Raw genomic sequence first — 12,856 nt, forward strand, 5'->3', positions numbered from 1 at the left:
ATTATTAAGGCTTTCTTTGTACACCGGTGCAGCCATCTTAGCCTAGCTCACTACAGATTTCCTGATGATACTCATTCATTAGTGTGACTACAGATCTCCCTGTCCATTAAGCAGGCAGAACTTAACTGGAATGGTCTAGCATTGGGGTGGTGGGAAAAGATTGTGCTTAATTTTTTTTTTGGGGGGGGTCTATAAAACAGATGACCCTGATCAGATCTCTGAATGGGGCTGGGTTTGCAGGGAGAAGCCTTGGAAAGGTTCTAGAGAAGTTTCTAGATATGAGGCATTTGTTAGTAGGCAATAGATATTACATTCCTCTCTCTCCTACAATATCTTTTTTTAGGAGCAGCTATATAGTCAGGCTGCATTGTCATAACCAGTCCTTTATTATGTTTGTGTGTTTGTTTTCAAGTTTGGTCTTTCTGTAAAGGTTGCATGGATTATCTTCTTGCTACTTCCCGCAACTATTATTTTGTGATGGGCTTAGGATGGTTCTGTGATTAAACAGTGATATCAACCTGAGTCTAAAATATTGGAAATCCAATGTCCAATCCTTTGAAATATGACCAGAAAAGTTAAGCCTGGAACATACAAGTAGAATATGCCAACTAAATATTTGCAGGATATGCTATAGTATAGTAAGAGAGGATGCTAGAATTCAGGATATTGCTGACAAGAAGTTCTGTGCAAAATGTGAACAACTATCTAAATGGCCCATCTCAGTTAAATCCATCCACTGTGAAAAAATTCACTTCCATCCACTTTACTTTTATGTGGGTGCAAAGTGCTGTAATTAGTCTGGACTCAGTGAATTCCAGTTGGACTTTAGAAAAGCAAGACAGGAAGAAAATTGACTCATTTAAGTTGTGGTGCTGGAGGACACTCCTGTGCGCTCCTTGGACAGCAAAGGTGACTAACAAGCAAATACTGGAATGCCTAACACTAGTCATGTCACTGGAAGGCAAAAATCACAAAACTGCATCCCACTTACTTTGGGCCATGTCATGCGGGGGAATTCACTGGAGAAAGCAATTATGTGCAGAAGAGTGAGTGGTACAACCAGGCAACCAAAGAACGTGGACACCATCAAAACTGGCACCAGCCAAAGCATAAAATAATTCAAAGAAGTAATGCAAGATTGTGCAGAGACCTGACCCATAGAATTACCAAGATTTGGACATGACTAAATGGATAACATCTTCCTCCATTAATTCCTAAAATTCAATTTTGGAGGGATGGGTGCATGGGAGGAACCACCTGGCATTGGTCTGTATGATCCAATCAGAGATAGTTGGAGCAATGCATAAGCTAAGCAGACTTAAATGTGGAACCAGAAGGATTGAAGTCCTAAGCCTTATCTGAATTCTTTTTTTTTTTCCGTAGGAAATTTCAAGAACAAGAATGTCCTCCTTCCCCAGAGCCAACGAGGAAGGAGAAGGACAAGAAAGGGTGCCACTGTGTCATCGTCTAAAGATCCTTTAAAACAAGCTATCGACTGCCAGATTAATTCCCCTCACTTTTCTTCCTGTGTGTCTTGATGTTTTGTCTTGCTTCATGTGTGCATGTTGTATAAATGGTCACCAAAATAGCCTTAGTTGGAAAGAATCAGACTGGTCCAGACCTAGAAGACACCTTAGTCATCTCACATCAGAGGTCAATACACTAAGGCTTCTTTTAATGCTCCCAAATTCTTTTTCCTTATGTCAAGAAAATTGCACTTTGTGGAGTTTTATTCACAATGGACAAAAGGTAGTTTTAGGAATCTATTGAAGCTTAAAATGGTATCTCCCACCACCCCTCCCCAGTGAGATCTTTGTCGATCATACTCGAAAGAGAGTGAGTTCTCTAATCAATATGTAGAGTATTTTTTTAAAGAGTAGATTGGAGGTTTTACCCTTTGATTAGATTAGGCAACAAAATTCAGCCTGCCTTACAGGAAGCCAATACACTGAATTTCATTGGCAAAGTTTTGTGTTACAGCTCTTGTTTATGCTGCAGTTTTTTCCAGTGCTCAACCGTCTACTGTATTTATTTTATGGCTCCAGCAATAGCTACAGGATTATTAGTATTACAGCTTTATGGCCAAATACCTGGGCTCATTATGGACTGGAGCATTTTAGTTTTAAATAATGTTACATCATGGTTTGGAATAAAATTGTGTCTTCCTTTTGTATTTCCAAGTAGGAGATTCCAGAAAAGTTAATCTGTAGCTTTTGTTTTCCATGTAATATAAAAAGAGGATTTTGCTCTTTCCATTGTCAGATGATTAAATGTTTTTTGCTATATACTTTTATACATTATTTTCCTATCAAACTAGTTAACAAGTATTTTTATATGTTTGTAAGCAAATATGCTTTCACAGCATAAGTTGTGTATATGTAAAGATGAGTATTTAATTCTCACAGTATACTTTCAACTGATGGAACTACGTAATGCAAGAATTGTAGAACTGTGGTAGAACCTCTTTCTTGTTCCAGCTTTACTGAATGATGGCAGACAGATGCCTGCCCAATATACAGTAGCCATTATCGTATCATGTTTTTCAAAACACCCTTCCGTATGCTTCACAAATGACTGACCATTATATAACTATTAAACTGTACAAGTGTTTAACTGAATGTTCAGTTCAGTGGGCAATATCCAACTTTAAAGTATGCTAACTATGGTTAAGAATTTTGGGTTTACTCTGTGGGATTACATACTTAATGGTATTGATAGTTTGCCATTTTCTGAAATTGTAAATGAGTGCCATACTGATTATTTCACAAAGTTTGATTATTTGATTATTCAGTATAGTCTTAAGTAACATTAGACTGATTTTAAGGCGATAAATGACAGGTCCATAATGGGGAGGTGAAAAAGACCTCAAATAATCATTTTCAGGCTGAAATTACTTAAAAAGCAGGCCAGTCAGAATGTTCCAAATTCATCTATAATATAAAACTGAACAGAGTTGCTTTATAATTTAAATTATGTTTGACCATATACTGAACAAATTATTGAAACAGAACTTGAGCATGAAATATTTTAGAACTGCACACACATTCACAGCACAATTGCAGTAGGAGGCCATGGTTCTCCTTAATACAGCTTCTGGTACTGTAGTTACATATTTATAAAATAAATAAAACCTCCACTCCCTGTGACATTAGGGACACATTCATATAATTCGGGCAACAGTATGGAAATGATGTGCCACTGCTGCTTCCTGAGATTTTTAACTTTTCAGACCAAAATGCAACTCTATTATAGTATTTCCTGGTAGTCTTTCCTACTAGGACTAACCAGATTTGATCCTGCTTAACTTTTTGAAATCAGCTAAGGTTAACCAAGTGAGTACACATGAGCTGTCATTTACAAAACCAAGTGGAGCAAATACGATACATTTAGAAACATTTGCTCTTTTTGAGTAAGGAGGGCAACATTAGTGTACAGTGGCAAAAACAATCGGGAATCTTTTGCCAGATTCCTGGTGTCTTGCTCTTCCTTGATGAGTAACTGATTGATGTATACATTAAAGTGCACAATTATATTGAAATCTCATGTTTGTTTGTTTTTGGCTTTCCTGTACTGATGACAGTCAGTAAGAAGTTTTCCCATATTGCAAAATCAATTATCTCATTACAGCGATTGTAGAACTTTAAGAAAACATTGCGCAAACTTTATAGACTGCAGAAAAGTCTGCTTCATGTGATGGCTTAACAATCACGTCTTTTCCTTTGTCCCATCTCAAAGCTCTGAGCACCTATCCACAACCAAGTCAATCAGGCCTAATTAATGTGGCTTTATTAGAGCATTGCTATGTTGCAAAAATATACAATTTTTATAAAACTGCATGTGTTTATGATTCTCTGCCATCTTTGAATATTCTTTGAGGAGAGGTTAGGACTCGTATCATTTTTCATAGGTGTTATCCACTGAATTTAAAAAAAATCAATTCGGGTTTTAATTCCCAGGAAGAAAAGTTCAGAGTTTGGTAAATCCCTTCTGGTTATAGAGGTGATGATTTAATGTATGTTCAAAACACACTGCCCAATCTCCAGAGGAAGAAGAATAAATTGTAATAGCTGAGAAACTGACATTTTATAAAGATCAGTTAAATTCTATGTGAGTATAGATTTTTGGATTTCAGCTCAAGAAAAGAAAAGAAAAATCAGAATAACAAGCTTCATTGTGAGCCTAATCTTAGACACTAAAGGTGGTACATTCCCCGAATCTTCCTGCTCTTAAATTGTTTAAATAACATGCAAACAAAAGGTGGAATGGTGAGAGTAATGTGGGATCAATAATTTCATAAAAAGTGGTCTGAAATGTAAGTGGTTTGTGTAAATTATATCTACTTGTACACTTTTAAATATTGCTCTATTATGCTTGCATAAATTTAAAGTTAGAGAAAGCACTTCATTATACTGCTAAAATAACTAGTCAAGCACAGTACACATTAACTCTCTTTTGTACAACTTTTTTTAAAAAATTTGGAATGCAATCAATTATTGATAACTTCTTTTCCCATTTTGAAAAATTGTGCTTCAGTGGCATCCAACATTCCTTTGAGAAAAATGAAAACCATTAGGTGAAGCCTTCAATTACCTTCCAAGAATTGCATGTATGGAGAAACAATTAGACGAATTGGGTGGTTTGTCTGTTTGCCTCCTTTCCTGTAGCACTTTTGGCAGTTCTACACAGTTCCATTTCACTGATGGGGTAGAAGCAAGGGTGGGATTCCACCAGTTTGCACCTATTTGCTAGAACCGGTTGTTAACATTCTAAGCAGTTCGCAGAACCCGTTGTTAGAAGAAATTACTGGCCTAATCCTGTAAGGAAGGCAGGAAGGAAACATTCTGGTGTTGCTTACAGAAACTGCCTCTCCGTTAACCCTTATTACATTCTTGGCAGGACTAGACTTCCTGTCTCAGGAACGTCTCAAGATTTTTTCCCCTTCTTTGCTGGTACTTTGCTTGTGTGGAGTGACCATTCAAAGTTACAATGGTAGTGAAAAAAGTGACTTATGACCATTTTTCACACTTACGACTGTTGCAACATCCCCACAGTCATGAGAGGCCAGGCGAGGAGATGCGTGCCTCAATGTGAGTGATATTGAGTTGGCCATACCCAGCCAATAACATGACCGCCAAGCCACACCCACCACCTAAGCCATGCCCACAGAACCAGTTGTTAAAAAAATTGAATCCCAGCCCTGGGTGGAAGTTGTAGTTCAGGTTGTTCACTGAGAAGAGAGGGAAGTAATTCATAATTCTGTTTCCCTGCAGCTTCAGATGGTCAGAACGAATAGCCGGTACTCTAGCTGAATTTTTCCCTCAGCAACCACAGGAACAGGGTCCATTCAGTCACATCCGGAAAAAGGAAGAATAAGAGCCAGCTGTTAATGTTAGGCAATTGCCACAGCACAAAAGTAAACTGGAATTGAGTCTCACTTGTAGCCCTAAAGTGTCAATTGCATGTCCCACTTCAGTAGAAGTAAGGATGAAAAATACTAAAGCAAAATAGCTTGTTTCAGTCTGCTTGCCCACAGAAGAATTGTGGAGATAGATATACATGAAATGCAGACTGCAACCTACATTATTTTTCAAGTTTGTTCCTGGGCCAGAAATCCCACCTTTCAAGTAGAGACCTGTTGTTAGTCCAGACCAGAATTCCCAGTACTTTTAATATATAACCTTCCAAAATGTTCTGTGGAGCAATAAGCAAATGGTCAAGTCAACCTTGCAAGGAGACCATGGAACATGATAACAATCACAAGTAAAAAAAAATCAAGAGGTATAATTTATTCAGGTACATCTCTCTTATAATTGGGGCAAGGAGACACAAGCCATTAAGACTTAGGCTTTCTCTTCCCCCATGGTACATCTGAAGTCTTCAATATTCTGCTGGTTTCGTTGTAATTTTTTCCAAGTGCAGTTTTCAGTCCAACAGAATGAACACAATGCAGTTCTTTTTTAAAAAAAGTGCCTTACACATGGAATAGGGTTCATATTAATTACTCACACCTTGGGAGGTGTGCATTTAGTCCAAGAAACTGCGCTATGGGGATGCTCTAACTTGAAGCACTTTGGAGTGCCGGACCACATTTTCCAGAATTCTCAGCTGATGTGACTAACTGATTGGATTGAGGCTTTGCAGTAAGAGATTTTTTGCCATCTCTGGAGGGTATCCAATGGGTAGAAGGGTGTAATGGGTTTTCTTAAAAAAAAAACATTTTTATAAGTTTTTAAAAAAAGCATAGCAATCAAGCTAAAATATTAGCTGAGAAGTTACAGAGTAGATGGCTGATTTACTCTTTTGATGCATGAGATGCTAGATTCATCCTGGAGACACTCAGCAGGTACTTCATATTTCCAAAAAAGTGATTTCTGACTCAAATTTGATTCTGTGCTATCAAAATCTCTAATAAAGACCCTGGATTGGGTTAGTGGCTGATTGGATCAAGCATGCTGTATGTGAATGTGGCCAGTGAGAATATTGGAATGCTGCCCAGAAGTTTTGTTCGCTTATGGCCCTCCATATAGACACACACATATGAGATAGTAATACTAAGATTGTCACAGTGTGTGTGGCAGCCAAAATGAACATACATGTTAAGAAATCTATTTTCCAGTGTCCTCAAGTCACACAGATGGGCCCTGTATCATTAAAAATAAATCCAGGCATTATTTTTGCACTCTGGAGCCAAAAATTATGTAACACTTCAATATGAAGGAAACAGATGCAAGAAAAGAAGGGAAACAAAAAAATAGCAAAATGTTGATTTTGGTTTCTAATCTATACAGGATTCCTCCCTTTTATCACTGTCTTTTTTTTTATTCCACCTCATTTGTAAAGCCCTTGAAAAATTCAATCCATTCCTCCAACAAACTAAGGAAGTAGATATGAAATGTCATTGATAAGTGTGTCTTACATTCAATGAAGTATATATTGTAGCTCCATGAAGGCAGGAACCAATTATTTTGCTACTCTTACTTTACAACATTCTATCTGATGATGTTATGATATAACAGTAATAAGGTATATTTTACAGAAATGTTGGTGCTCCCCTATCCCCACACACATACAAAAAAGTCTTACTATCGTTACTTTGTAGCTCAGTGTGATCAGATTGGCTGTGAGAAAATCCTCTCTTTTTTAAAAAAATTGGTGTTTTGAATGTTGGAAAAATGACTGTAGTCTGAGGAATTAAATTCTTGAAAGCACTGGCTTTGAAGCAGGAAAAATGCAGAATAGAACAGGGATGTCAAACTGGATTTCTTCGAGGGCTGGAGGGCGGCAGCAGCGGGGGAAGGGTGCCAGAGGCACCGTGGGCCGCTCCTTTGACATTTCCAGGCCAGTCCCACAGGCCGGATTTAAGCACCTTGAGTTTGACACCCCTGGAATAGAATAACAATGTTGGAAGGAACCTAGTCCAACCCCCTGCTTAGGCAGTAAACCCTACACCATTTGAGACAAATGGTTATCCAATCTCTTTTTAAAACCTTCCAGTGTTGGACATTTACAACTTCTGGAGGCAAGTTGTTCCACTGATCAATTGTTCTAACTGTCAGGAAATTTCTTCTTAGTTGTTGGTTGCTTCTCTCCTTGATTCAGAGGTGGTATTCAGCAGGTTCTGACCAGTTCTGGAGAACCAGTAGCGGAAATTTTGAATTGTTCGCAGAACCTGCAAATACCACCTCTGACTGGAGATTTTACAGTATCCTTCCCCTGCCATGCCCACTAAGCCACGCCCACAGAACCGGTAGTAAAAAATTTGAATCCCACCACTGCCTTGATTAGTTTCCATCCATTGCTTCTTGTCCTGCCCTTGGGTGCTTTGGAGAATAGCTGACTCCCTCTCCTTTGTGGCAACCCCTGAGATAATGGTGGGAGGTGGTTTTTTTTGCCCATTAGTCTCCCAAACTTTCCAGACTAGCAAGATTGATGTCAGCCTTCCCAGGAAAACCAGACCAAAAAGATGATCAGATAAGCTAATTCTACTTCATTGTAACAATCTTGCAAAGTCTTTATACAAGTGTACAAACCTACTTTTTGCCTCCTTCTTTCTTTTATTATGCAGCTGCAGGCAACGTCCTCTCTTATCTGACTGTTCCCTAGGCAGCATCTTCACTCTCAAGGTCTTTCTCACATAGATACATTGTCACATGCATTGTTCTTTGCATTGTTCTTCACCTAGATTGTGCTGGGAACTCTGACTCAACCATTTTCTTGTAAGTGTTGACATTTGAATCAACTATTTGTCCAGCAGAGGGGGCTTAAACATACAGCAGACAGAAACATTCTCTCTTTTAACAATTGGAATGGGAGAAGAAACTTGGCTGCCAGTTAATTTTTTTTTTTTTTTTTACTGTTTGTAGTTCTAGTCGGTGGGAATGGAAGGAGAACAGTGTATACCGGTCAGCAACTGCATTAAGTATGTTTGTAAGACAATTACATCAAAAGTAAATGCTTAAATAAGACAAGGTACCAGAATGATTTTCCTTTTTTAAAAAAAAATGGCTTTTTTTTTTTTTGTTCAGTGGCAAAAGTGCTTGGACCCATTCTTCAAGAACTCTCTTTAAGAAGAACAGTGGCAATGCCATTTCCATGTTAGCAAGTTAGAAACTTTGCTAAGGAAACACATTTAGTACTTATTAAACCAAAATTCTATTCAACGATGGCTCAAAATCCGTGTGGGTCTAAAGAAAACGGGGCTGTGCACAAACCATCCATCCATTTCTCAGCAGGCTGGTGGGCGGATCTAGATTTGTCTTGAATGCGGATCTTAGTGGATTTTCTTGCAGTGACGTTTCTCTGGTGTCAAGGAAATTTGAGAGAAAAGTACAAGGATGAGGAGGAAGCAGGAGGGAAAAAGGATGAAGAGATGGGAAAAGGATTGAAGGGGGGATGACAAGGTGGGGTAGAAATGTGGGGGAATTATCTGTGGCACCAGAAGGAAAAAAGGATGGAAGTGGTCAAGCAGTTCAAAGATAGATGGGAGGCCCCCTGCCCTGACCAGTTGCTGTCTCAGCTGGCGATACTAGTGGAAGACAATCCCTAAGATTTGTCCTAGCTCTAGAGCAGGGGTGTCCAATTCACTTCACGGTGGCATCACATGACATAGTGTGACTTTTTTCCACTGTGCTAAACTGGGCGTGACACATCTGGCCTGCGGGTTGCGAGTTTGAGAGCCCTGCTCTAGAGCCCCATCAGTTACTTCTACTAGGATCCTGCGAAACATGAAGAGAAGCAAAGTGGTGGTGAATGGTGGAAACAGTAGGAGCAGCTTCTGGAACAAATGTGTGATTTGTAAGCATTCCCCACACATGCCAAAGCACCTTTCCCCCCACCAAAGGCTTCCCAGAAACCCCAATTTCCATAAAAACTTTGTGGTGCACTGGCATGCCATGAAAAGATGGCAGCAACAATCCAGGGAATTGGGAAATCTCATCAAAACCTTATGGAGGAGGCCTTTGTGTGATGCATTTGCCACAGGTGGACATATCTGACAGGAAGCAGGTTAAGAAATAAGAGAGATGTAGAGGATGAATTAGCATACTGCAAGTTCTTGTGGTTGGCATATTTGCTTCTCCCCACCAACACAGAAACTAGATCTCTAGGAAAGATAGATGAAGAGGTGTATATGTTAACAATGAATACAACGTAGTTTTTTTCTTGTTTAGAAAGTGTTTTAAGTCAAGCCGAAGATCAGATTTATTCAAACAGAGAGAAGCATGTTCACTTTATTTGGGTCTTAGTGTTTCTGAAAGTTGACTGTATAGGTTATTCTGGATAGTTCGTCTCAGTGACAACATGAAACCTACATCTCTTAATTACAAAGATAAGAAAAGGAACTAGGCAGTTGGAAATAGCATCTGTGCAGTGGTAGAATTGTGTATATAGACCCATATAAGTTCTTTCATGGTTTGCATAAATAGTTAAGTGTGTGGCAGTGGCCATCTCCTAGGTCTCAAAAAATAATAATTCATTGGTTTGCCCTCATGCATCTAGAAATTTAACAATTCAGAGTTGTTAGCAATGCAGAAGCTATAACTTCAGGTGCCTTTCACCCTCTGTGCAGCAATGAATTCGTATGGAAAGATACTTGTTTTTAAAGAACTTTATTTGGACTTAGAATTTGGATCAGCATCAACATCCAACCTGCTGTGTCTATTTTATATAGAAAATGATTTTCTGGGGAACAGAATAAAAAAAATCCTGCTGGGGAAATGTTCAGCTCCGTGCAGGACTTTGAAAAATGAAAGGAAGACAAACATTATTTTATTTTCTGACAGGCATCAGCAGAAATAGAAAACAAATGTGTGTCACATATCATGAGAAAACACAAAATGTGCTGGTTCTGTTTCCAGCTTGATGCATTATTTATAAACCTGCACATGTTGAGAGAAATTCTGGATTCAGTTTGGCTTTCATTCCACACCCATTGCCATTCCTTTTTTAAGCAACAAAACAACCGTTAACATGATCACAACGTTGCCCCCAGTAAGGGAAGCTGTTACCGTGGGCAATAAAACATCTCTTTCAAAATATGCATATAGGTGTGTGTGTGTGTGTGTGTGTGTGTGTGTGTATCACTATTTTGATTTATTCAAAGTTTGGTCGAGCTGGAATTCTTCTTTCTTTCTTTTGGAAGGAGACTGAAGCATTATATGTGCTTGAGAGCATTCCTAAGAGTTGGACTATGACCTGGGCGATGATTAGTGACCCAGGCTTTAGCAATAGTAATAGCACTTAGACTTACATACCGCTTCACGGTGCTTTACAGCCCTCTCTAAGCAGTTTACAGAGTCAGCAAATTGCCCCCAACAATCTGGGTCCCCCTTTTTACCCACCTTGGAAGGATGAAAGGCTTCCTTGAGCCTGGTGAGATTTGAACTGTCAAATTGCAGGCAGCCAGCAGGCAGCAGAAGTAGCCTACAGTACTGCACTCTAACCACTGTGCCACCGTGGCTCATAACTAATAAAGGATATAAAGGATAGGGAGAGGCAAAAGACTAGCACTTTGCTTGCCATATCCTAGTGGGAGGAAAGCTCAAGGGCCTTTGTATGTGCCTGGGAGAAAAAGCAGAAGGAAGTGATCTCCAATGAGTTATCTCTTTGATAAATGGCACTTAGCAATAGAGCAAGAGAATAAAGCCCAAAGTCAGAATAAAGCCCAAACTGCCTGTATTATTTTTCTTTCTTGTAGTCAGTCAGTAGGTCAAGTGCCACTGGATGTACACCAAGAGGTTTTAAATTAAAGCCATGGCATCCAGTGGGTTTTACTGTTTTCATCAAAACAAAGAGCTTATTATGAGATCTTTTAAACCAGTAGCCCCCAACTTCTTGGGCACTAGGGACCAGTTCTGTGGAGGACAGTTTTTCCATGGACCCAGGTGGCATGGTTTCACACATTGCCTGGATCCCACATGGGCATGGATGACGCTTGCCTGTGCAGCCCATTTCTAGTGGGCCGCGGACTGCTGCCGGTCTGCCAGAGGTGGTATTTAGCAGGTTCTGACCAGTTCTGGAGAACCGGTAGCAGAAATTTTGAGTAGTTCAGAGAACCGGCAAATCCCAGCTCTGACTGGCCCCGCCCCCATCTGTTCTCTGCCTCCTGAAGTTCCAGCTGATAGGCTGGGTCTTCTTTTGTTGCCCTGCACAGGAGAACGGAGCTGGAAAGCAGGTTAGTGGAGTGGGGAGGGAATGGAGATTTTACAGTATCCTTCCCCTGCCACACTCATCAAGCCACAGCACGTCACCAAGCCATGTCCATAGAACCAGTAGTAAAAAAATTTGAATCCCACCACTGGGGCCTGGGGACTTCTATTTTAAACTATACCCAATGTGCATTTCTTTCAGTATAAGCAAAGCCATCCTAGGTTCAGAACTATTGTGCCATTTCCTCAGATTAGCATGATGAGATTTTTTTTTCATTTTTCAGTTCCATTTTATAATTCACTGGCCCAATTCTTCTCTTTACTGCGGTATGTATGGACCCTGCCACTCAGCCCGTAATTTTACTTTCTTCACTAGGCAATAACAATATGTGGTTTCCTACATTAAATTGCTTTGACTTTAAACCCTTACCATAGTGTCTTATTCCTTTGACCTTCCCTAGATGCCCTAGATGCCTGGGCATGAGTTCTAGGGCTTTATAATTTATTCCTCTGAGTTTTTAAGGCCTTCTTCATTTTTGCACCAGCCTTTCCCAGTAATATCTAAAACCCCTCAAGGTTGTTTCCCATAAAGTAACTCAAAGGATTAGGTTAGGGTATGTAAACAATAGAAAAGGCTTTTATGTATCCCAGTGTTTTGGGTTTGCTTATTTCCTAAGCATAATTTTTAGGCTGTGGTTTATCCTTTTAGTAAGAGTAGGACTGTCCAATCAGTGACCCATGGGCCTCATGCAGCCTGGACAGCTAGTAGTGCAGCCCTTCAAGACCGTATAAAAAAAAATAAAGGGTTAGGTTTATAAAGTTTTTTTTTATATCTATTAACCAGGGGTGGGATTCTACCAGTTTGCACCTATTCGCTAGAACCGGTTGTTAACATTCTAAGCAGTTCGGAAAACTGGTTGTTAGAACAAATTACTGGCCTAATCCTGTAAGGAAGGCAGGAAGGAAACATTCTGGTGTTGCATACAGAAACTGCCTCTCTGTTAACCCTTATTACGTTCTTGGCAGGACTAGACTTCCTGTCACTGGAACTTCTCTGGAGTTTTTTTCCCCTCCTTTGCTGATACTTTGCTTGTGTGGAGTGACCATTCAAAGTTACAATGGCACTGAAAAAAGTGACATGACCATTTTTCACACTTACAACTGTTGCAGCATCCCCACAGTCATGAGAGGCCAGGCGAGGAGATGCGTGC

The 12,856-nt window shown here is 39.7% G+C and overlaps 1 protein-coding gene across 1 annotated transcript in view; it reads left to right on the forward strand.

Annotated features, from left to right (window-relative positions):
* Window positions 1-3,538, forward strand: part of RRAS2 (RAS related 2) — a 67,330-nt gene extending 63,792 nt beyond the window's left edge. Inside the window, exon 6 of the mRNA XM_026668342.2 lies at window positions 1,384-3,538. Within this exon, the coding sequence (XP_026524127.2) occupies window positions 1,384-1,471 (88 nt within the window). The 3' untranslated portion in view covers window positions 1,472-3,538. The remainder of the gene's footprint in view (window positions 1-1,383) is intronic.
* Window positions 3,539-12,856: the final 9,318 nt, after the last annotated feature.

Source organism: Notechis scutatus, chromosome 1 (assembly GCF_049901735.1).
Source record: "Notechis scutatus isolate UNSWTSFEM ecotype Mainland chromosome 1, rNotScu1.2, whole genome shotgun sequence".
In the NCBI taxonomy this organism is placed as follows: Eukaryota; Metazoa; Chordata; class Lepidosauria; order Squamata; family Elapidae; genus Notechis; species Notechis scutatus.